At 39.3% G+C, this 24,728-nt stretch overlaps 1 protein-coding gene across 6 annotated transcripts in view; it reads left to right on the top strand.

Annotated features, from left to right (window-relative positions):
* Positions 1 to 19,836, top strand: part of GDAP2 (ganglioside induced differentiation associated protein 2) — a 78,191-nt gene extending 58,355 nt beyond the window's left edge. For 4 of the 6 annotated variants that reach the window (XM_061121041.1, XM_061121040.1, XM_061121042.1 and 1 more), the window contains one exon: positions 19,315 to 19,836. In XM_061121041.1, the coding sequence (XP_060977024.1) occupies positions 19,315 to 19,599 (285 nt within the window). In that variant the 3' untranslated portion in view covers positions 19,600 to 19,836. Of the gene's footprint in view, positions 1 to 268; positions 11,522 to 19,314 lie in introns of those variants that run through there. The other 2 variants (XM_061121039.1, XM_061121044.1) reach the window with 2 other exon arrangements.
* The last annotated feature ends 4,892 nt before the right edge of the window (positions 19,837 to 24,728 follow it).

Below are 24,728 nucleotides of genomic sequence, written 5' to 3' on the forward strand. Positions count from 1 at the left end.
GAAAGAAAAGAACTGCTTAAGTGTCTGCATATTGAATGTTGATAAATGGTAATATTTTTAAGTATCATTATCCTGATTACCTCTGCCTACATTATAGCAATTCTGACTGACCCCAGTGGAATTGCTGTGTTGATGGAAACCTGCTCAGGGCCAAGCATGTGCTGGACACTTCACATACATTATATATTGACTCTAAATCCCTTTCTTTTATATTCCCAGTTACATTGGTCTTAGTGTTTAATGTTCTTGTCATTTTTCCTTTCTGCAGGAAAATGGGCCTTACTATACGTCTTATCTTCCATCACCAGATTTGTGACCTGCTGTCGTTCAGCGCTCCTGGTTTCTAAAGACTCCACTTTCTCCGCAGATCCACTCCCTGTTGAAGCAATGCTCCTTTTTGCTGTACAGCTCCAGAGAGCCTTTTGTCCCCCACCTCTCTGGTATTTTTTTATTGACTGTATATTTTCTGGCACATAGGCAATCTGAAAATGGTAGGCCATTCTGAACTGTACACTTATTTTAAATTTGTATATTTGTATCAAAAGAAAATGTTCACTTTTAGAGGATTGTTAATAGCAATTGGGGAGCAACTTCTGAGTATCTTCAGTTTCCTGGAAGGACACTGGGTTCTCCATTAGACAAGCTGCAATATCATTCACATCATCCCTCTCACGTTGCACGCCTTCTGTGTGTATGCAAGTGTTTCTCAAAATATATAGAACCAATGAATGCTGACCGGATGCATTGTTTGCTTCACATCCTGGCATTAACGTTTTATAACAGATAATTTGGTGAGGATAAAAGAGAATCATCTGGGATCAAGGATGTAGAAAAAAATGTATCTGATCAAAAATGTCAGAAATCATTAGCAAGATACAGGTCTTAGAATTTTACTGCACCAGTTAAGACAAAGACCTAAGGACTAAAGTTTCTGAGTTTGTATGATTTAAGATTGTCCCTGTTATGGTCTCAACAGTGAAAGAAAAACAAGACTTCCTTCAGCCTTTTTCCTACCGTCAGAGGTGGTTTGGTCTCCATGTTCAACAGGACAGCACATATTAGTAATCTTAGCAGAGGGTGTCTCCTGAGACGCCATCAGTGAGCTTTAGAGAAAGCATGGCTTTCCCAGAGTTGTGAATGATTTTATTTGGCTCTTAGGTCTACTTCCTCTGAGGATGTTTCCTAGCAGTGTGTCTTGAGTTGCCTACATCGATATGAAGAAAGTGTGTTGACATGAACAAAGCTCCAGACCACTTTTGCAACTCAGGCCCTATTTGTGCCTTAGCTTGACTAAAAATTAGAATGATGCTAGCTACCTCACAGAGGTAGCATGAGGATAGCATTCAGAAAGGGCTTTTGATGTCTTTGGATGAAAAATGCTGTGCAGTGGGGTGTCTTCAGTTAGTTTTTCAATGAGAGTAAATATCCTTGAGGGAGTGCTCCAGGACACTCCACTTGTCCTTGGCACATTTTGAGTGACTTCCCTTTTCTTGGAACAAGAGCTGTTAGTGCAAAATCCCAACCCTTAGGATCCCCTCCTATTTTGTCCAGGTGTCTTCTGGCCTACGCCTCCTCCAGCGCTACACTTTAGCGAGAGGCATGTGTTAGCCGTTTTAAATGTTACTTCTTAAATGAAGGTCACACTAACATCATTTCCATCTGGGTTTCTTCATACTCCTTTTAATTCCTGCATTCACCACTCCCCCTCATCTCCCTCACCCCATCATGTACACTGGCAGTTCAGAGAAGAAAAATTAGAATTCTTCTAATGTGCTCAGGATTGATGCTTCCAAGGGTCCCACTCCCTTAGGTCCAAATTAGTTCTTCAGTGGAGATAAAAAGAAACATCGTTTTTCATTTATGATAGAAAAATGCCCCTGTAGTTGTGTTAACCCCATCCTCTGTTTTCCTGCGTAAACAAGAAGGGCCTTTACATTTCTCAGAAAACCAGTCTTGTCTTTTGCATGTAATGGACACATCTGCTTTGTGCCAGTAATCAAAACCACTTGTTCCTTCCATATGCTTGTTTGTTAAGGACTTCCTTTTATGTTCCCTAGGTCATCAGGTCTAGACAGCCAGTCACATGTCTGGTATTAAGCTTCATCTCAAACAGTACTACTTCAATCCTTTGAACCTTGACTTTTAAAAATCTGAAAAATTAGCTTTATCTTCTCCAGTCAATTCTTAGATCATATTTGAGGTGGCATTTCACTAGGACCAGTTGTAAAAATACACCTGCTTTTCTCTGTTATAGCTGGACTTGGCTACCTCATGTTGGCATCTGGCCTGAATCATTTCCTTAGAGGGTTCAAGCTACTTTGCTGTTTGGAAAGAATCAAATTTTATAGTTTCTTATAGGCAGTAATTTATAAAAGATGTCCCTTTGCAATATTCACAGCAATATATTAATGATTAATAACAAGCAGGAATGTTCAATCGATGTCCTAGAGTATAAAGGTGGTATGGGGCTATGTACATATCAACTGCATTTAATAATTTAATGATGACTAAAGATAAGGTTGCTCTTCTCAGTGAAACTGACTTTGGTATTGGACCAAGTTAATACTTTTATATAGCTGTCTGAAATGTTATGTAATGAAGTTCTTTCAATGTACTAAATCCTAAGAGGGGAGCATGGTGACCTTGATGTTGCAATGATAAAGTAACGTTCAGGGTATATCTGCCTAGGTGACACATACCACTTTCAAGGATACACACATTAGAGAATAAATGGGTGATAACCCCTAGCATCTGATATTAATTCAAAGCATCCTCAAGTCCTTAATTTAATTAAATTTCTGCCATGCCAAATGCTAGTTGAATTGAGGGAGAAACTACTTATAGGCTGTTAAGTTAATTTAAGTTAGTTCATGGAAGACATAATATGATTTTTAAAATAAGTATGTTTCTTGCTTCAGTATATATTTGGGTTCCTAACTCATCTATATTCATCCTTAACTCATCTATTTTGCAATTTCTTGATGGCAAAAAGACCTTCTGAGAAAAGCTCAGTATTTATTAGACTCAAGGTTTAGAGACCAGGTGGTTCATATCTTAAAGATTTTTTTTCTTTATTTAATATAAATCTTATTTCATTGACTGATGCTCCATTATATTTATTTTTTCTAAAGTAAACCCTCTATAATAGTTGAGACTAATAGAGGATTTTTAGATTACTTTTTAGGGTAAATGGATATAGATTTTTTAAATCAAATATCTGAAGTTCAAAATGATTTAATCTCTCTCATTTCTAGAGAGAGATGGGTATAATCACTGTAGTAGCAAAGCGTGGCTTGCCTGTTTCTACCTGTCTTCTCTTTGCTTAGATGTTATTTAATGAATTCAAACTATAGATAATGGTTTGATCTTTCCTTTGCTGCAGTTACTAGGAAAGCCAGAAAATGTAGGTTCAGTATGAGCTAAAAAAACCACTCCTGGTGTTTCCCCTGGCACACTGTCTGTGTGTGTGTATATATAGTTTAAATTGCTTAATATATGAATAGAAATTACTGGAATTTGCCCTGGAAAGAGGAAATTTTTATGGTTCTAGTAACAGGGGTTGATTGTATTAAGGACCAAAAGTACAAGATAGCATGTCAACCTCTAAGATTAGAGTTAGCCAGTGACTTTCAGACTGTGGTTCTCTTAGGTTATAGTCATCATCATCAACAAGCACTAGAGGGTTTCACCTAGGTAGGTGCTAGTATATCTCAGAGTATGGGATGGACTCTTGGTTTGCAGTTGCCAAAGAACGTGAAAGATAAAGGAGGGTTTTAACCTGTGATCAAGGTCACATCATAAACACAGATTATGAGGATTGCCTAGAAGGTCTAACCATTTATACATGTATATCTATATCTACATACATATTTATATTTACACACAGTAATTGGGTTTGTTTTACATTCTTTGAATGTGGTTTAAATGGCCCATATGTAGAGAACATAAAGCAATAAATAGCCTAGTTTAAGCTTTGATTTTACCAAAATAGCCCTTGAAAAGATGATATCAAGGTCTTTTTAGATATTAGTGACTCCCTTGGATATTAGTTACTAACTTTGTTTCCTGTGTTTCTAAGAACAGTATCTCTGAATCTTAAGTACAACATGATTTAAATGTATAGGGCCTCTGAGTTCAGGTCTTCCCTCGTGGCTCAGACGATAGAGAAGCTACCTGCAGTGCAGGAAACCCAGGTTCAGTCCCTGGGTTGAGAAGATCCCCTGGAGAAGGGAATGGCTACCCACTCCAGTATTCTTGAGAATTCCGTGGACAAAGGAGCCTAGCAGGCTACAGTCCATGGGATGTCAAGAGTCAGACATGACTGAGCAACTAACATGAGCAAAGTCTGAGTTCAAGATGAAAAGGATAAATATTCTCTAGGTAAATTACACTGACAAAATCATAACTGCTGAATGTGAGCTAGTATTTTTGTTGAACAGTTAAAACCAACACATTTTGTATATACAATCATATCTTTTTTTTTTTTTGGTGGTGTGTTTTGTTAGTGTAATCACACAGTCATCATAAACTGAGCCAAGACTTTGTCAAACCAGATGTTGTGGACCAAAACATTTAAACAAGAGCTGAACATATGTAAATGATTTTAATAGCTTTTGGGCAAAGGAGACCTAACAAAGTTTTGATTGATGTGATCTTGAGATTTGTTTATTCAAAACTCACAAGTTTTGAATATTTTTCATTTAAAAACATATTTTGTTCTTTTTGAATTAGAAGTTAGATCCCTTTTAAAGAGAGTCCCCCTCTATACAAATACAGCCATTAAGAGCTGGTTAGTAAAATGGTAATGTTTATATTGAACCCCAGGGTTAGGACAGTCTTTTATGGCCACTATACCTGGCATTTTCCTAATCACTTAAATTAGCCTACAGAGCAATATAAAATGCAGTAAATTTTATTGTCAACCTTCTCTGTAGAGACCTAGGCTGGTGCTTCTCAAATTTTAATGTGCATATATTAAATCAGCCAGGAATACATTAAAATGCAGCTCCTGATATAGTAGGTCAGGGTGGAGCCTGGGATTTTCAGTTTCTTTTTTTTTTTTTTGGCCATGCCACAGGGCACGTGGGATCTTAGTTCCCTGACCAAGGATTGAACATGTGCCTCTTGCCTTGGAAACCCAGAATCTCAACCACTGGACCACTGAGGAAGTTCCCAATTCTCAATTTCTAACAAGCTCTTAGGTGATATCAATACTCCTGGTTGAAAGACCACACTTCAAGAGCCTAGGCTATATTTAGCTTCCATATTGTCCCTGTTTCTGGTAAAAAAGATAGAACTTATCATTGTAATAATACCTTCTGCAGGCCAGGCATTCACACATTCCTTATCTCATTTAATCCTCTTAACAAATCCTCTGAAGTACATGGTGATAGAAGTTCAGTGCTGCTAAAGCCCAAAGACACAAGCAGTGCAGTATAGAGAGGTATTTCTCAAACTTGAATAACGCACATCCCCTTTTAATACAGAAAAATTCTCTTAGCTCCTCAGTTTTTTACTTTATTTATTATAGTGTTATCTATGTATATATAAAGTTACATATAAATGCCTTGTGCTTATAGCTCTTGCACAAGTATAAAATCAAAAGTTTACAGGTCAGACACAAACTATGAAACTAATGCAATTTAAAATAACGTTGACTAAGTGGTGGATGACGGCGTTTTGCCAAGGGGAAGCTGTGAAGTGATTATGGTACTGAGTGCCGTAACACAGCTCATATATTCAGCATGCCCCTACTGCCATGTGAGTGGCGACTCCGTTCTCCCGCTCTCTGTTCAGACTGTAGCATTTCTTTGTGTAGCACGTAGTGGTGGCGTTTGGTCTTCATGTAGCTTCAGTACATCATTCCCCTGTTAAATTAGTCTCTCTTCTCCATAAGCTTCCACAACTAGCGCAGATCCTGGCTTTAACACGCAAGTTAAATGATACAAACTGGGGCTGTAAAACATATTTGGCTTTAAGGCAGTTATTCAGATAATTCAGAACATGAATACTGATTATTTCTTAGAAGTTCCATCAACATGAAAACTGTCTAATTCTCATAGTAAACTCCTGAGGCTCATCCCACAAACATACACACAGAGACTCTTAATTCCCCTTTCCCCTCCTCTCTCTCCCAACAAGAATTTTTCATGGTGGTTAACAGCATTGGTCCTCTGGCTTCTGACACACCTGGATTCAGACCTGGGCATGTTTCTCAGCATTTTCTGAATTCCAATGTTTTCATGTATTAAACAGGGATAATAATACTGATTGAACAGTTAAGAGAAATAAATGTAATCATATTCATAAAGCATGCATAGTAAGTGTTTATAAATGGTAGCTACCATAGCTTTGATTGGAAGTAGTAATAACTAACCTTTGGCAATTCGCTCTGTGCCTCTAATGCTGCTAAACTCTCTGCGTGTGTTCTCTTACGTACTGAGTTGTAGATGGTTGTCATTCAGCCACTAAGTCGTGTTCGACTCCGTGTGTCCACGTGGACTGCAGCACGCCAGGCTCCCCCGTCCTTCACTGTCTCCCAGAGTTTGCTCACATTCATGCCCATTGAGTCCGTGATGCTATCTAACCATCTCATCCTCTGCTGCTGCCTTCTCCTTTTGCCTTCAGTCTTCCCCAGCATCAGGGTCTTTTCCAAATGAATCAGCTCTTTACATCAGGTGGCCAAAGTATTGGGGTTTCAGTTGTAGGATTGAGGTTCAAATCCTGACTGCAAAGCTCATGCTCTTATAAAAAATAATTAATATAGAACGTCAGCACTAAGTTACTTATTTAAAAAGTTATTTAATGTTAAATTGTACTTTCTCAAAAATTTTGTTATAGAATTAATGTTTCCCTGAAGGGGAAATGGCTTAGGTTCCTTTTAATAATTGTATGATGTGCTAATCAAATTGACACATAATAAATGTAAGTTTGTTTTAAAGGCTGTCATGCTAGGTTGTGGTCCAGTGAAGATACTAGGTCCATTAGGCTTCACTTGAGCATTATTGTTCTTTTGCATATTTAAGACCTGTAACTAATGGTCTTATATAATGTGAGATTCTTATTGAATCTCTCTCAATGCAGCTTTTTTGCAGAAAATAATTCCCTCTTCCCATGGTACTATCCTGGTATTCCTTGACAGTCTGAGAAATAATACACAAACATCTTAATTTTCACCTGTGAGACACATTTTTAAAAATTGTACCAACTGTTCTTTAAAATTGTTCCTGCTAGTACGTCTATCATTTCCTAGTTTTTGTTCAAAAAAAAAAGCTAGAGTTTTAAAAAATGAACAAACACATCTGTTGGCCAGATGTTTATTTCTTTTTTTGTTTTGTTTTGCTTTTTTTTCTCTAATTAGGTGTTGGGAGAATATACTAGGAGGGAGTTGTAAGAGGAACTCATTTATTAACAAAGATAGTAAACATTTGGATAAATTATTAGAATTAGTTGGAGCCACACAAAATGTGAGGCTGTCATTGAATTTTATTAAAATCTATTGTAAAAATACTTCCCTTTATGCCATCTTACGTAGAAGCAGCATAATCTCTGTTGTGGAAGTTACTGATTCTTTTTCCAATCCAGCCTTTTTCCCCCCACCCCATCATCAAGATCTTTAAGTTCAATGAATGTGTGCCTCTCTGTCCATGTGAGTTATCAAGATAAAAGCTGTGTTCTATGTGTTACTTCACTGCCTCACCCCATAGCACAGCATAAAAATCTTTCTGTGGCTTCATATCACAGACATGGCCAAGTTCTACCTGATTTTCTCTATTTTAGCAGTCTGTTAATTGATTTGGGTTATGAGCCCTTTCTCAATTCATGTTAGTCTCCTCTTCTATTAATTTTAAGACTGGCTCGTTCTACCTTTTCTCTTATTATTTGGATGTAATGCCCTCTGGTTTTTTGCATCTTTAAAATCCAGATTTGTTCTCTGTAGGAGTAGGTATATGAACCATTTGACTGTTTCATTATGTCTCCTAGTTCAGATGTGTCTGGCATTTTCACTCTGAAATACTAGTTATGAATTATAACATCATTGACTTTTTAAGCATAGGTGGGTTATGTTTTCTATGAATTTTATTTCTTGTAGTAAAAGTAGGTTTTTAAAATTTTACATGAAAGGGGGTATTGGTTCTCAAAGAGTAAAAAACCACTGAACTCTCTCATCTTACTGATGAAGAAGTAGAGGCCCAGGCAAGTTAAGGCAGCCTGGATGCCTCACCAGATCCTGCGGTTTGCAGATTGTTTGAAGATGACCTTGACATCTATAGCTGGAGCTCTTTGGTTTAACTGTGTTTGCCCAGCTGCTTGATTTTCACATTCCCTCTTATGTCCTCCAAGGCAGATTTTTTTTTTTTTTTATCATTTTTTATTTATGTTGCACTTGACTTAGCCAAGTTCCAGGGAAGGACCAAGTTCAGGAATTAACAGCAGAGGTTATCAGTCATTCAGGGACTGTGAAAATATTTGGGGATGGGAGATAATTGTTCATTTGAAGTTATAAGTGTGTGATTTTAGTTTTTTACCCAACTATCCATTCACTCCCATTCACTGTCCACCTCTTAAGTAAAAATTCCTCCTTCCAACAAAACTGAACAAGAAAGCAGCTTTTAAAGCGTTTGATTTTAGAAACACTGAGAAAATGCCAATCTGAATATGATAAACGTATACCACCTAGAGAACTGCACAGACTTTGGCAGTGCTACCCTATCCAGTGCCAAAGCACACCAAAATAGGCTCTGTATTAACATTGTGGAGGCTCTTGCAGGAGAAACTGAATTCTTACCTATGAGCCCATTTTTCTGTCATGTAGTTTTATAGCATAGACATTCTCTACTTCTTCCTGAGGCAGTAAGCAAGATCACAGTACAGAGATCCCATACAGTACAGATGCTATACCTCTACTCATTCAGTAAATAGTTCCTAAGGATCTGTATATTAAAATAATGCTAGCTGCCGTAACAAATAACAATGAACATGCTTAATGGCTTAAACACGTTAGAAAATGTATTTCTCACATAAAGCCTGAATAGATATTACTGGTGAGCAAGCACTCCTAGTCCTGATTCAGAGACCTAAACTCCTTCAATTTTGTGGCTCCATCATCTTCAATATGTGGCTTTCAAATTGTTAGTTGCTCAGTCATGTCTGACTCTTTGTAATTCCATGGACTAGACATCCAGCCAGGCTCCTCCATCTGTGGAGTTTTCCAGGCAAGAATAAGGAGTGGGTAGCCATTCCCTTCTCCAGGAAATCTTGACTCAGAGATCAAACCCATGTCTCCTGCATTGCAGCCAGATTCTTTACCTTCTGAGCCATCAGGGAAGCTCCATGGCTTTCAAAGGATACACACTTTTCCATTTCAAGCTGGCAGAAGGGGAAGAACCCGGAGGACTTGTCACCTGGAGGTGACACATAGCACTTCCATTCATATTCCACTATTTAGAACTCAATCATTGGCTATACCTAACAGCAAGGTCAGGAGCTGGGGAATGTAGACTAACTGGGGGCCCAGGAAAAGAGGCATAGGAACTTGGTGCCCAGCTTTTGGCAATAATCCAAGCAGTCTACTACATGGTAGAAAAAATATAAAAAATATGTTCCAACCACATAGGAATAAATTACCCTGCAATGAAAGAAATGCTCCACTAGAGAGATGTTAAACATCAGAGAAGGGTGTTGGCACATGATCACAACTTTGCCTGAAACAAAATCCCATGGCATAGCTTAGGATGCATCTGTAAACTGAAGCTCCTGGTTCAGACCCTCTACACCAAATGTGCTTGTACTCTAGAGCAGAAAGAATATGGAGGCATCCAGATGCCTGTTCCTGCATCTTACAATATCTTACTACTTCAATTTTGTGGATCAAGAGTATTGACTTCTTAGAAATGCATACTCTTCAGGCCTAACCCCAGAACTATGGAATCAAAATGTGCATCTTATCAAGGTTCCCCCAGTGATTGGCATCCACATTAATTTTGAGAGTCACATTGTGATCCTGGCTCTGACACTTACTAGTGTGACTTTAGCTAAATTGCCCCAACTCTGCCCGCTCCCTTCATCTGTAGAGTAGGGGGTAATTGGATGTTGGAATATCTCTCTAGAGATAATGTACACAAATGTTAAATAACACCTGACAGTCAGCAAGCGTTGGATATTTTCTTACACTAAGTATTTACTTTAAAAAACAACTGTAAGGAGATACAGCTCTTTGAACTGTTAACTCTTTGAACACATCCTCTTTCAACCCGTAGGACTTCAGCCCTTTGAAATGGTGAGAGGTCTTTTATTCACATGGTTTAGTGTTCCTTAGAAATGTATCAGCTCAGAAAAAATAAACATTTCCAAAGTCAGTGAATGGTGTTTGTCCCAGTAAGCCCTAATATAGACAGCAGCCATGGTCTCAATCAATGAATTTTGTAAACTTTAAAGTATACACGGACGTGATCTACTTACATGCCCAACCTTGAGAGACAGTAAATTCTTAAGGAACTTTAGTTATATATAGTAACCTTAGATTAATTGAAACAGGAAAAACCATTTATTTATAAATTAAATAATTTGCTTCAACCAGAAAATAACAGTTTTCAGCCTTTTGGAAATGTGTTTTTCTTGTGTAATCTTTGTGTCTCATTTAGTAAGTGTAATATATGCATATTAAAGTTAATTTTTGCTTTATGTAATGATTTAAAATGCATATCTAGATCTGTCAACACCTTGGGTTTATATTTTTAATACTGTTTCTCTTAATCCTATGTGGTTAGTGTTAATGTGGTTAGAAATTTTTTCAGAGATAAGGCTGAATAGGTACTGCTCTAAGAATACAATCTGAGACTTAAAAACATCTTTAAAGTCAGATCCTAATATCAGCTTCTTTGATTTTTTTTCCTCTTGCTCCTAAGTTACAATTTTAAAATTTCAATTTGAATAAGTTATGTTTATTGATGTTATGGGTGGCTTACTGTAGTTCATTAGATTATTTAAAACTGGGAAATAAATTGAAAGACTAACTATTATGGCTTTCACTGAAAGAAAGGAACAAGACAAGAACTACTTGCATTTTAGTTCATATGGGAGCATCTAAGTCTAAGTCTGTATGTGCCCCTATGCATTTAGACCTGGCCTCACAAGTCATAGAGGAATCATCCTTCCCATGTGACAAGTGAGGTCGAAAATGTTGCAAGTTATTTGCTTTGTACAGCACTTAGTGCAAGACCAGAACTAAGAGGCACTAACACTTTCCTGTTGAATCCATCTTGTTGGTATGTTGAACAAACAAATTCAGTTTTGAACCTCATCTAACCCCCACAGGAGTTACACAAGAAGTGGGAAAAAGGCAAAAATCCCATGTTTTAGTCACAATAGTGAAATGGCACAGTGTAAAGCCACTCTGCATCTAGTGTTTTTCTTGTTTGTTTTATCTTTATAATTTATTGTAACATGTACCAAAATCAGATTATAATATAATTCTATGTTATATCCTTTTTGAATATAAAGACTTCTATTTCTATTCTAATCTTATGGAGTATATCATTTTTTGGTATGTTTATTTTTATTTTCTCTTTCCTTTTTTAAGCAGCTTTGAAAGTGAAAGTGTTAGGTGCTCAGTCAGGACTGATGGTTTGTGACCCCGTGGGCTGTAGTATAGCCCTCCAGGCTCCTCTGTCCATGGGATTTCCCAGGCAAGAATACTAAAGTGGGTAGCCGTTCCCTTCTCCGGGGGATCTTCCAGATCTAGGGGTCGAACCTGGGTCTCCTGCACTGCAGGCAGATTCTTTACCGTCTGAGCCACTAATAAAATATAGTTCACGTGTCATAAAATTCAAGCATTTAAAGTGTACAGTTCAGTGGCTTTTAGGACATTCAGAGTTGCACAACCATCACCATTGTCTCTGTTGAGGCTGGCGGGCTATAGTCATAAGGTCATAAAGAGTCAGTCACGACTGCAGCGACTTAGCACACACACAGAGTGTCATCCGCGCCCTGAAGGAAACCCCATAGCCATTAACTGTCATTCCCCATTCCCACTCCTCTTCAGCCTCCCTCCTGCATCTGGATCTTACTGCCAAGTGTCCTGCCTCTAAGACACTTTGTGTTGCTCTTGTTGGTAGAAAGTCTCAATAAATATTCGTTGAATAAGTTAATACCCACAAAGCCACCAGCCAGGGGGTGGCACCTTAGGAGTAATTGAAAGGGCAGTGGAATCCGTGTCAAAAGATTGGATTTAAATCCTGACTGATGCTCACTGGCAGTGCTATTCTGGGTTTAGAGCCACTTCGCCCTTCTCTGTGTAGTGGAGAAGACTCTTGAGAGTCCCTTGGACAACAAGAAGATCAAACCAGTCAATCCTAAAGGAAATAAACCTGATTATTCATTGGAAGGACTGATGCTGAAGTTGAAGCTCCAATATTTTGGCCACCTGATGTAAAGAACCAACTCATTGGAAAAGACCATGAACCTGAGAAAGATTGAGGGCAGGAGGAGAAAGGGATGACAGGATGAGATGGTTGGATGGCATCATCGACTCAATGAACTTGAATTTGAGCAAACTCTAGGAAATAGATAGTAAAGGACAGGGAAACCTGGCATGCTGCAGTCCATGGGGTCACAAAGAGTCAGACACAACTAAGCGAGTGAACAACAAGCCCTTCTCACCCTCAGTTTTTACATCCATGACGTGTAGATGGCAATATCTACTTCACAGGATGGTTGTGAGAATCTCTGGAGAAAATACAGTCACAGCACTGGACATAGTGCCCGACCCACACCATGAAGGCAATTATGTATTTGTTCATCGAAGAAAGAGAAACCCCCAAGGTGATGACCAGGGGAAATACCCGCCACCAGATTGCTCTGAAGCCTAATGAAAGTGAAACCCTAAGGCTTCAAAGTAGTGGCAATGCACTTTCTTGACCTCAGTCTCCCCAGTTTCCTTCCTCAAAAAAGAGGGGATTCTAGAGTGCAACTTACAATTACTTTCCTTACCTCACAACTGCGGCCTCTCCCATTTCTGCATTGCCAGCTGTTTCCTCTACTGGTGCTGATGCTGAGTCTCGCGGAGGGCCCATACTGAGCACAGAAGCAAGCACTGCCCATCAGCTGTAAAAACAGACTGGCCTTCCCAAGGTGGGTTACCACACCCTCACCCCAACTTCAGCAGTATTTATTGCTCCTTTCCATCACCAGGGGTGCAGAAACCCTCTCTAGGAGGATAAGCTGCCTAAGTTGGGCAATTGGCAACCTCAGACTGATGGATAGGCTTTTCAGGGATTATGGCCCATATTTAACTTTTTCGATCTTAGAGCTGCCACCTCCCCTCTGCCCCCAGAGTTACCTCAGCAGATTTGCTGTGCATGCATGTTGCAAAAGCATTTTCCACACAACAGTAATGAAATACTAGCAGCTGTCGACTACAGGATGCCAGGCATTGTAAATATATTACCTCTCATCCTTAGGATAAAGCTTGCAAGCAGGTATCTCACCCATTTTAGGAGGGAAGGCCGGGGAGTGGGATTCTTAAAGTGAAGAAACTGGCCCTAGGGAATAGGTTTTGGAAGGGCAGAGAAGATTGGGTAACTACCAATACAAAGCATCTTTCTTAAACTCTTGGGCTGTCCATTAGTGACATCGGTCTGGCATACAGAAGCGTAGTGTGTGTGTACAGGTGTGCTCAGTAGTGCGGCACTCTTTGAGAGGCTTCTATTCAAATCTATATCTCAGCCATTCACTAGCTCTACGACCTTGGACTTATTTCCCTATCTCTTTGAATTTCAGTTCTTTCATGTGTAAAAAGTACTTACCTCTTGGAGTTGTGAGTATCCAACGATTTAATAGTTCTAAAATTCTCAAATAGCTGATGTTTTCTTTAAATATTCTAAGTGCTATGAATCAGCCATGGATTTACATGTATTCCCAACATCATATCAATGTATGACAAAACCCACTGAAAAAAAAATAATAATAATAATAAAAATTTAAAAAAAATAAAAATAAAAAAAAAATAATAAATAAATATTCTAAGTGCTATGATCAAAATGTCTCACCTTTGCAGACTGATGCATTTGGCCCCTTAATTTTAAGTTGTGTCATATTACCAGTTCAGAAGATGTATGATATATTTGGTATGTATCTCCTTCCAGAGGAAATGACATTTAAAATCAGGGGTTGGCAAACATTTGGGGGAAAGGACTAGATAGTAAATAGTTTAGGCTTTTCAGGCCATATGGTATCTTGTCACAACTACTCATCTGTGCTGCTGTAATGTGAAAGCAGCCATAGACAATGCTTAAGCAAATGCGTGTGCCTGTGTTCCAGTAAGACTTTATTTACAGGGGCTGGAATTTAAATAATTTTCAAGTATATTAAATTCTCTTTATTTTCAGCAGTGTAAAAATGTCAAAGTCACACTTAGCTTGAAGGCCATATAAAGACAGGCAGTGGCCCTTAGTTTTGCCAACCTCTTTTTAAATAATTCAATAATTCTTTAAAGTTAATGAATCCAGCAAAGTTCTCACTAGGGAAAAGCAATGCAAAGGAAGAAAATTAAGAGCTAGTTGATCTATCAACTAGCTAGCCCAGGTCATAACTATATTAATCACTCCCTACTCTAACACAGTCATGCAGCCACTTTCAGCTTAACCTTTTTATCTATAAAAATGAAGTAATAACTCTCTGACCCACACCTACTTCTTCCTGGGGAAGGGAGTTTAATAATATTTATCGTTTATTCATTAATTGAATTTATGCTTTTGTGCTGATACTTGAATCATTTTAGTTCCAATCTTATTATCCACATTTACAGATGGATGAATCTTATCTTCATTTACAGATGAAGAAATGGAGACTCAGAGGCAAATAATCTGCTCCAGATTATAGTACCAGGATACTGGTACCAGTATAGTACCAGTCTAAACCCAGGTGTCTGACTCCTATCAACCCTCTAAGCTTCTCTATAAAAAACACTCTATGACAGTGGGCACCTCATTGGACTTACTCTGTGCTAAATCCCGCAGTGCCTAGACTAGTACCTGGCATATAATAAACATTGCACAAATACTTAACTGAATTCATGAATGAATGAATTTATCCATTATGCCAGTGGTCCTTAATCTTTTTTAAGATCAGGGATACATTTGGGAAATAATTTAAAGTTCTGAACTATCTCTTCAGATAAATTTCAGACTGAGAAACCTTGCCTTAAGTATTTGGCTAGCTGCTGAAAGAAGATGCTGTTCACATAACTCTGAATAATACAGATTATAATTCTTACCCTAAATATGGAAACAGGATTTGGAGGTGTCTTGTTTCTTCTTGTCAAGATAACTTTAAATCATGATATTAAAAGTGTTAAGCAAGGCCTAAAACATTTTCTTCTCTACAGTTGCTCATAGCTCCCAGGCATACTTTTTAAAACTGGATTCTCTTACAAATCATAATTTTCAAAATATGTTACTTAAAAATGACTTTTATTAGGTCCAAGTTGCTTCAACATCAAAAGGGAGAAACCAAGCCCTATTAAGATGAACATGCAATTTTTTGCCCTCAGGAATATAGCTGAGAGAGCAGTGTCTGTTCCTCACTGCTGGATCTGAATCCAGTAAGTCACTCCAAAGAGGCCTTCTGCTGTTGCTTCTTGTCAGTCACTTACAGCTTTACTCTCCACCCCACCGCCTTCTGTGAAGTCAATGAGAAGGGGTTATTGATACTCCAACGTAATTAAATTCAGATGTTAACTGAATTTTGTTTTCTTCTATAAGGCAGCTATTCTTTGTATACCCTTATCATTTACATCAGGACCTTAAGATCATGACTCACTCCAGATAAATAGTAAGATTAAGAATAAATTGTTTTCACAGAATGTTATACAAATAAAATCTGTTGATTATGGGGACTTAAAAACATTAGGGTACTACAATAACTTACTGTTCCCTTCCTACTTTCTTTCATTGCATTCTACCAAAGAAGTCCCATTCTGAAATTTGTGTATTTTCTTTTAGCGTTTTTGGAACCAGTCTCTCTATTCATACTTTGGTCATGTCATACCATTTAGTTCTTCCCCATTGCACTTATTACCAGGATTCATATCGAGCCACATCAATTGTTAAAAATACTGGAATACTCTATATGTGTTGGTATATAGCTACTCTCCTGAGCCCTCCAAATATCCTTTGTTACACCAGCCCTCCCCCAGTTTCCTATCTCTTTATAATCTAGCAACTAAAGGGTTAATGCCACTTGCCCTTCGAGAACCCCACTCCAAGACTGTGACTAGTGTCTCTTCTGACGGGTTGGTTCCAATGCCACACCCATTTAAACATCACACTAGTGTATTACCACATGTGTTAGTTGCTCAGTCATTTCCCACCCTGTGACCCCATGGACTGTAGCCCACCAGGCTCCTCTGTCCATGGGATTTCGCAGGCAAGAAGAATACTGGAGTGGTTTGCCATTTCCTTCTCCAGGGGGTCTTTTGGAGCCAGAGATTAAACATGGGTTTCCTGCATTGCAAGCGGATTCTTTGCCATCTGAGCCGCTAGGTGGGCTATATTACTATATGTATTGTGTGTATGTGTGTATATATATATATATAATGTGTAAGAGTTCACACATTCATATGTACTATATAGTGTATATGAATAGATACATGAATACATATGAATGACTGTATAAACATTTCCTTTTTATGCATTGCCATATTCCCAGTGTCTCCTTGAACAGTCCCCAATGTGTAGTAGGCTTTTAAATAATTGTTAAAAGATTGTGTTTTGTGCTTATGTTATCAAAGAAGTTAGATCTAAAGTAGGAGAACCACTTGATGAATCAGGATTTGGGAATGATTTAATAAGGCATGGGAGCAGAAAGGACATGAGCCAAGTGCAAGTCAGGTCTCAGCCAAATGGCCTTTCCTTTGGTGAGCAGCCTTGCTTCACCATATTAGCTCTTAATAATTTGCTTTTTTTTTTCCGGAAAGGTGAATATAAGTGAGGATTGGGTTTCAGGTCCAAATTTGCCTCATTCATGATGAAATACTAGACCTGAAGGTAGCAGCCAACAAGGCATGGAAGCCTGAAGCAAGACTCTAAGATGATGCAGTAGGCTTGCCGAGGAGTTTTGTGCAGTCTTCTGTGATGGTGGAGATGGGGTCACCCAGAATAACTGAATTGAGCTGTAAAGCCTATGTGGACAGAGCTGTTCCTGCCCTTCCTGACAGCTAGGCATCTACACACAGAAAGAGTGGATGCTCACTGTCTCCCCTCTCCCCTTACTCTCAACTAAAGCTCACCTGCACCTACCTGGGTACCATATCAGTGTTTGTGTCTTGTCAAGCTAGGGATCAGAGAAGAAATGTGCATTTCACATCATTTTGGCAGAATCCAAAATTTAGTGTGGTACATGACTAAGAGTTCTCTAACACTTCCTGTCTGTCCTCAAAAGCCACTTCTGAATGTCCCTGAACTTCTGAAGCTGTTTCCAAACTGTGCTCTTACTTTTTATTTTTCAGTTCAATTCAGTTCAGTCGCTCAGTCGTGTCCGACTCTTTGAGACCCCATGAATCACAGCACACCAGGCCTCTCTGTCCATCACCAACTCCCAGTGTCTACCCAAACCCATGTCCATCGAGTCGGTGATGCCATCCAGCCATCTCATCCTCTGTCATCCCCTCCTCCTCCCGCCCCCAATCCTTCCCAGCATTAGGGTCTTTTCCAATGAGTCAACTCTTCGCATGAGGTGGCCAAAGTATTGGAGTTTCAGCTTCAACATCAGTCCTTCTAATGAACACCCAGGGCTGATCTCCTTTGGGATGGACTGGTTGGATCTTCTTACAGTCCAAGGGACTCTCAAGAGTCTTCTCCAACACCACAGTTCAAAAGCATCAATTCTTCAGCATTCAGCTTTCTTTATAGTCCAACTCTCACATCCATACATGACCACTGGAAAAGCCATAGCCCTGACTAGACAGACCTTTGTGGACAAAGTAATGTCTCTGCTTTTTAATATGCTATCTAGGTTGATCATAACTTTCCTTTCAAGGAGTAAGCGTCTTTTAATTTCATGGCTACAGTCACCATCTGCAGTGATTTTGGAGCCCAGAAAATAAAGTCTGACACTGTTTCCATTGTCTCCCCATCTATTTCCCATGAAGTGATGGGACCAGATGCCATGATCTTAGTTTTCTGAATGTTGAGCCTTAAGACAACTTTTTCACTCTCCTCTTTCACATTCATCAAGAGGCTTTTTAGTTCCTCTTCATTTTCTGCCATAAGGGTGGTGTCATCTGCATATCTGAGGTTATTGATATTTCTCCAGGCAATCTTGATTCCAGCTTGTGCTTATTCCAGCCCATGCTTCTTCCAGCCCAGTGTTTCTCATGATGTACTCTGCATATAAGTTAAATAAGCAGGGTGATACTACAGCCTTGACGTACTCCGTTTCCTATTTGGAACCAGTCTGTTGTTCCATGTCCAGTTCCTGACCTGCATACAGGTTTCTCAAGAGACAGGTCAGATGGTCTGGTATTCCCATCTCTTTTAAGAATTTTCCACAGTTTATTATGATTTTTATTTTTACTCTGTGATATAGAATCTTCTTTTTTTTTTTTTTTTCTAAAAATGCCTTTTATAAGGTTTGAGAAATACCAGCTAAACAAAGCTTTTTAAAGTTTGGTTTAAATTGTAAATTAAATTGTGCCACACTCATCTTCCTGTCTTGTGTCACCATCCCCAGATGGAAATAGCTCTTGATCAGGCCCCATGTTCTTGGGGAACTACAGGGCACCCAATGGTAACCACAGACTGCCTTCTGGGTCCATGACTCTTCTTAATCATACCAAAGAGGTTTTGTGTTTTCCTCCTCAGGACAGCAAAATAATTGATGCGGATCAAGGTGCTGCTTCTGCCTATGCATTTCAGGTCTCGCACTATAAGCACATTTCCTTTCTGTGTTTATTTGGTGCCATCTATTTGGCAATTTTGCTCCTTATTGATTTCTCTGTTTAAAGTGGCTCCCAGAAGAGTGCTAAAGTGCTGTCTCATATTGCTAAATGCAAGAAGGCTACGGTGTGCTTTATGGAGAAAATAACTCCATAAAGTGTTGAATAAGCTTCATTCAGGCATCAGTTATGGTACTGTTGGCCATGAATTCAATGTTAATGAATCAACAGTCTATATCACACAAAGAATCTTTAAACAGAAACACACATAAAACAAAGTGACGAATTGATTGGTTGATGAAAATGTGACCAGAGGCTCAAACGAACTTCATCTTTGTATTTCTCTTAGAAGTACTGTTTCATCTTTGTATTTCTCTTAGAAGTACTGTTTCACCAGATCTGAAAGAGACACGTGCACCCCAATGTTCATCGCAGCACTGTTTATAATAGCCAGGACATGGAAGCAACCTAGATGCCCATCAGCAGACAAATGGATAAGGAAGCTGTGGTACATATACACCATGGAATATTACTCAGCCGTTAAAAAGAATTCATTTGAATCAGTTCTAATGAGATGGATGAAACTGGAGCCCATTATACAGAGTGAAGTAAGCCAGAAAGATAAAGACCAATACAGTATACTAACGAGTATATATGGAATTTAGAAAGATGGTAACGATAACCCTATATGCAAAACAGAAAAAGAGACACAGATGTATAGAACAGACTTTTTGTCTCTGTGGGAGAAGGCGAGGGTGGAATGTTTTGAGAGATCAGCATTGAAACGTGTATCCTATCAAGGGTGAAACAGATCACCAGCCCAGGTTGGATGCATGAGACAAGTGCTCGGGCCTGGTGCACTGGGAAGACCCAGAGGGATCGGATAGGGAGGTGGGAGGGGGGATCGGGATGGGGAATACATGTAAATCCATGGCTGATTCATGTCAATGTATGGCAAAAACCACTACAATATTGTAATTAACCTCCAACTAATAAAAATAAATGGAAAAAAAAAAGAAGTACTGTTTCAGTGTTTAGTGTTTGCAGCAACTTTATAGAACATGAGGGTCACAAATAATAGAATCAGCTGTAGTTGTGAGCAACTGAACCCACACTACTGCGTCCTATTGGAGTTATAAGTTTACTACGTACTCAAAAAAATAATGGTCAAGCAGCAACTATGCCCTGAGCTCCTGGAATATAATCTTGTACAAGAGGGTCATAGTTCTAAACTTCATGCATCTCATAGCCTGGTAGGGATATTAAATTTTAAAATTTTCTTGTAAACATGCAGGACAAGTGTGAATCTGGTATTCATCATCAGTTCTCTTACAACAGGGGATGGACAAAATCCTTAGCCAGAGGGACTAAAGAAGTGTATATTCTGAGTCCTTTCTGCATTAAAATGTGATCAGCTACCTGAAAGCTTCCCTTCACAGTCCTGCATCCAATGAGAATCTTGATACGCAACAAGTTAGTAGGTCCCTCCCCACTCATAAGAGAGGTCTGGAAAAAACTTAGTCCAAGTGTTGCAAAAAGCTTATGTTTTGGATACTAACTCTGATTACAGTTACTTGCATCACTGTGGTAAGAATGACCATGCTGTCCTCCTGGGCTGAGCAGGAGAAAATGCTGAAATCTAATAGTAACAGTTAATGTACCATGTATTTGCCCAGTTTTCCATGACTGCCATATGTCTGGTATTTGAATGTCTGGAAGCACATAGACTCATTGACCCACTTACTGCAAGGTGATAAATAGGCTTTCTACTTAATCAGGGCCAGACCATAATTCTAGCCTTTCTTGCTGTGCATTTCACTGCTTCCACATCACTCTGAGAATTGTCCCTGTCCAGAACTTCCCGTGTCACACTCTGAGATCTTTCTTTCTTTATATCTGGCTGCACTGTGTCTTTGTTGCTGCACGTGGGTTTTCCCTAGTTGGGGCGAGCAAGGGCTACTCTCTAGTTGCGGTGCACTGACTTATTGCAGTGGCTTCTCTTGTTGCGCAGCACAGGCTTCAGAAGTTGCAGGGTGTGCAGGCTTCAGTAGTTGTGGCTCATTGGCTCAGTAGTTGCATGTCACAGGCTCTAGAGCGAGGGCTCAATAGCTGTGGCACACAGGCGTAGTTGCTCCGTGAACCGGTATCCCCTGTACCGTAGATTCTCAACCACTGGACCACAAGGGAAGCGCCCCGCCCCCTCATCTTTCTTTAAATACTAGCATCTATCCTTTGAATGTGTTTGGGGACCACATGCCCATCCTCAGAAGGGGAGCCACCAACTCCCCATTTATGATGATTCAATCCCTGATAACACTTTCTTCTTCCAGCAGAATGTCACCATTAGGAGGCCAATACCTGATTCATGAGAGTCCTGTTTTTATTTAGATTCTGCTGGTCTGCATCATGCATATGCTTGTGGTATCCAGGTGGTCTATTAGAGACTGGTGACCTTCCTTTCACATAGCAACAAATTTCAGAGAGTTACTTGTCACTATGAGCAGTTTCTCTAGGTTCAAGCTTATAAATGTAAGATCTTTAGCAGCTGTATTTCTGTCACTGCAGTCGTCTCTCTACCTATTGGCAACTTGGGAAAACTTTGTGGTATTCAGATTTGCCAAGCTTCATCAGTTCTGCATATAGACCTCTGGATCCTGCCTGCCACAAAATATTTTCTTCATATTGCTGCAGTAATGAAAGGAACTGTGTTAACCTTCCATGTAGGTTTTGGCAAAAGACAACAGCTTCCCACCTAGACTATACCCTTCAGCAGGAGAAACCATGCAGGACCAGTTTTAAACACCCCAGTATCTATAGCACTGAGCACAACACCTGCATTAAGTAATTTTTTCACGGACACTGAGCTAAGTGCCACTTTGGATTCTCACATTAATCAGAAGCCCTGCCCTTTATAGTTACTTCTGGCTATGACAATAAAAATATGCACTCCTTGACTACACCACATTTTATTTTATTTTTTTAATACAGAGAGTTCCTTTTGTTTTGTTCAGTCGGTAAGTCATGTCCGACTCTGTGACCCCATGAACTAGCACACCAGGCTTCCCTGTCCTTCACCATCTCCCAGAGTTTGCTCAAACTCAGGTCCTATTTATTTATTTGGCTGCCTTGTATATGAGATCTTAGTTCCTCAACCAGGGATTGAAGCCATTCCCCCTTCAGTGGAAACGTAGAATCTTAACCACTGAACTGCCCAGGAAGCCCCATACAACACATTTAAAAAATATCCTACTTCTTGCCAGGGATATGAGCAGTATTTAACAGTTTCACACCCATTTTTATGTTTTGTTTTACTTTATACTGTAATACTATCGTGAAGAACAATTAGGCATGTATCTAGAAAGCCATGCATTTTACCTGGGGGGTGGAGAAGGTAGGAAGAAGAAGAGGCAGGAAAATCAATGTCTTGCTCTGCTTAAATATCTAAATGACTTTTGGTCTTCAATGAGTTATTTGTAAAAACATAAAGGATGGATATATTTTCACCAACATTGCATTCTTTGGTGAAAGAGAGCCTGCTCCTATTTATTTATAAAGGCTTAATAGTATCCTGTTTTAAGAGCTGAAGATTCCTTTTCTCCTTGTCTTCCTTGTTTATAGCACTTACCTTGGTAGAATGTTGCAGAAAGAACATAGGCTCTGAAATTAGAAGACCTGGGTTTGAACCCCAACCTCTCAGTTTTTTAAAAAAATCTATCTGGCCCTTGTCTCTAAGCTTATTGTCTTCTTATATTTATACTTCATCACCTCAAAATGTAGCTGAAGATAAACTGTGAACTGGAAATCACAATCTACAACTAGTAAAGAAGCATCATCACATCCTTTATAAATTCAATACCAATCCTTTGACTCTGGATACTATAAGGATCTACTAGAATTTTATCTTTCAGCAATGACCTCTGGCCACTTAAGTCTAATATAATAAATGCAAGGACTTTGCCAAAGCAAATGCCTGAAAAGAACACAATGCAACAGAAGAAGTTCATGAAGTTCTGTAAGTTTTAATCTATGATTACATCCTGCTGCTGTGTTAACAAGGGCTGGCAACCAACCTGAAGACAGAGGAAAGAAGTGATGAAAATGTCAAGATTCCTCAAGTAGATATGTCATGGAATGAGGGGAGGAAGACAAGGATGTTGCATTCAGTGATAAAGACCAAGAGAACTGGCCATCTCCTCACCAAATTATTGCTATCTTATTTAAAGAATCCCACTTTGCTGTGAAGACTTGAAAATAAACACATTCCAGCAGAGAACTGTCAGTCCTGACCTTTGTTCTGGGTGACCTATGGACAGGAATAGCATATTGTAGTTTCATGTCTTAGAGTTTTAGTACTTCCTTTCTTGTAAACATTTGGGACTCTAGGATATGAAAGTCACAGGTGAGCATTTTTGGAGACTAAAACTTCATTGGCATTTGAGGCTGTTCCGGAGATACTCCACAGTAATCACACTATACAGGATGTCCTTGTTTTGTCATGGTTCTGGTGAACTATGGCCTTGCAGAGATTTTCCAGAGGGTCAGATCTGAAGGTATGTTGAACTCAACTGCATTTTTACCTTGTCTTAAAAGCATCTTAAGACAGGGCACTCATGAGTTGAAATTTTAACTCTCTTTCCTCCAAGTGTGAGCAAAGCACACAGGAATAGAAAATGCATGTTCTCTATATTTCCCAGAGGAAATTTTGCTGTTGAAAGTCTTCTACATGGTTCCCAAAACATTTTCTTTCATTGTGTAAACCAAGAAGCTCTGCACTCTCTTATCAACCTCTTATAAGAGACACAGATATTCTAACCCAAGTTATCAGGCTTTGAGCTCTGGCACATTTGCTCCGTTGTTCTTATTCTGTGACAGTTTGGACTGTAGCCTGCCAGGCTCCTTTGTCCATGGGATTTTTCGGGCAAGTATATTGGAGTGGGTTGCCATTTGCAGGTTCCCAGGGATCAAACCTGCATCTCCCATGTCACCTACAATTGCAGGCAGATCCTTTACCACTGAGCCATTGGGAACCCCCCCTCCCCCCCCCCCCCCCCCCCGCCATATGTGCATAAACACACATAAAAAAATGGGCTGTGAAGGGAAGGAAAGAGAAACTGGCATCAGTGAACCAACCAAAGGAAAAAAAGGGAAAGGAACTAACAAGACATGGAAAAAGGCACATGAAAATGGGTTACATGATGGGTGAGGGGAAGAGTTTTCTCAAAGAACATGCTATTTTGGAGGATGACTGTGATCAGCTCAAAGGAAAAATTCTCACAGAACTTCTTTCTTCCTTCCCAGAGGTCTCTGATCATAGGATACACACCAGTGAGTCTAGAAGAAGTGGAAGTATAAAGTCACATTTCTGAGCATCCTGAATTCTGTTTCCCAGTCATCTGAGTTTACTGAAACTGTGTTCTTGCCTTTTGTATTTAACATCTTCAGTAAGCAGTGATATCCTTAGAGAGGCTGAAATATCATGGTGAAATTAGTAATAATAACAGTCAGTATGTATAATCCCTTATGTGCCAGGGGTTATTCTATCTAAGAACACATTTAATTCTCCCAAGAATCCTGTGAAACTAGTTATTATCCCCACTCTACAGATGAGGAAATTGAGGCACAATGAGAGTTAGGGCTCTGAGTCACATCAGTAGAAGGGCCAGAATTTGAACCTAATATTGAAGTCCCCAGGTTTCCAATTTTCCAACTAATAGAGTCAGGTCCTTCCCTAATGACACCCTGTGAATGGTAGTGGGGTCAATGGAATTCAGGCTCTCGGACTCCTCAAACAGCT

The sequence above is a fragment of the Dama dama genome, chromosome 20 (genome assembly GCF_033118175.1).
Source record: "Dama dama isolate Ldn47 chromosome 20, ASM3311817v1, whole genome shotgun sequence".
Lineage (NCBI taxonomy): Eukaryota > Metazoa > Chordata > Mammalia > Artiodactyla > Cervidae > Dama > Dama dama.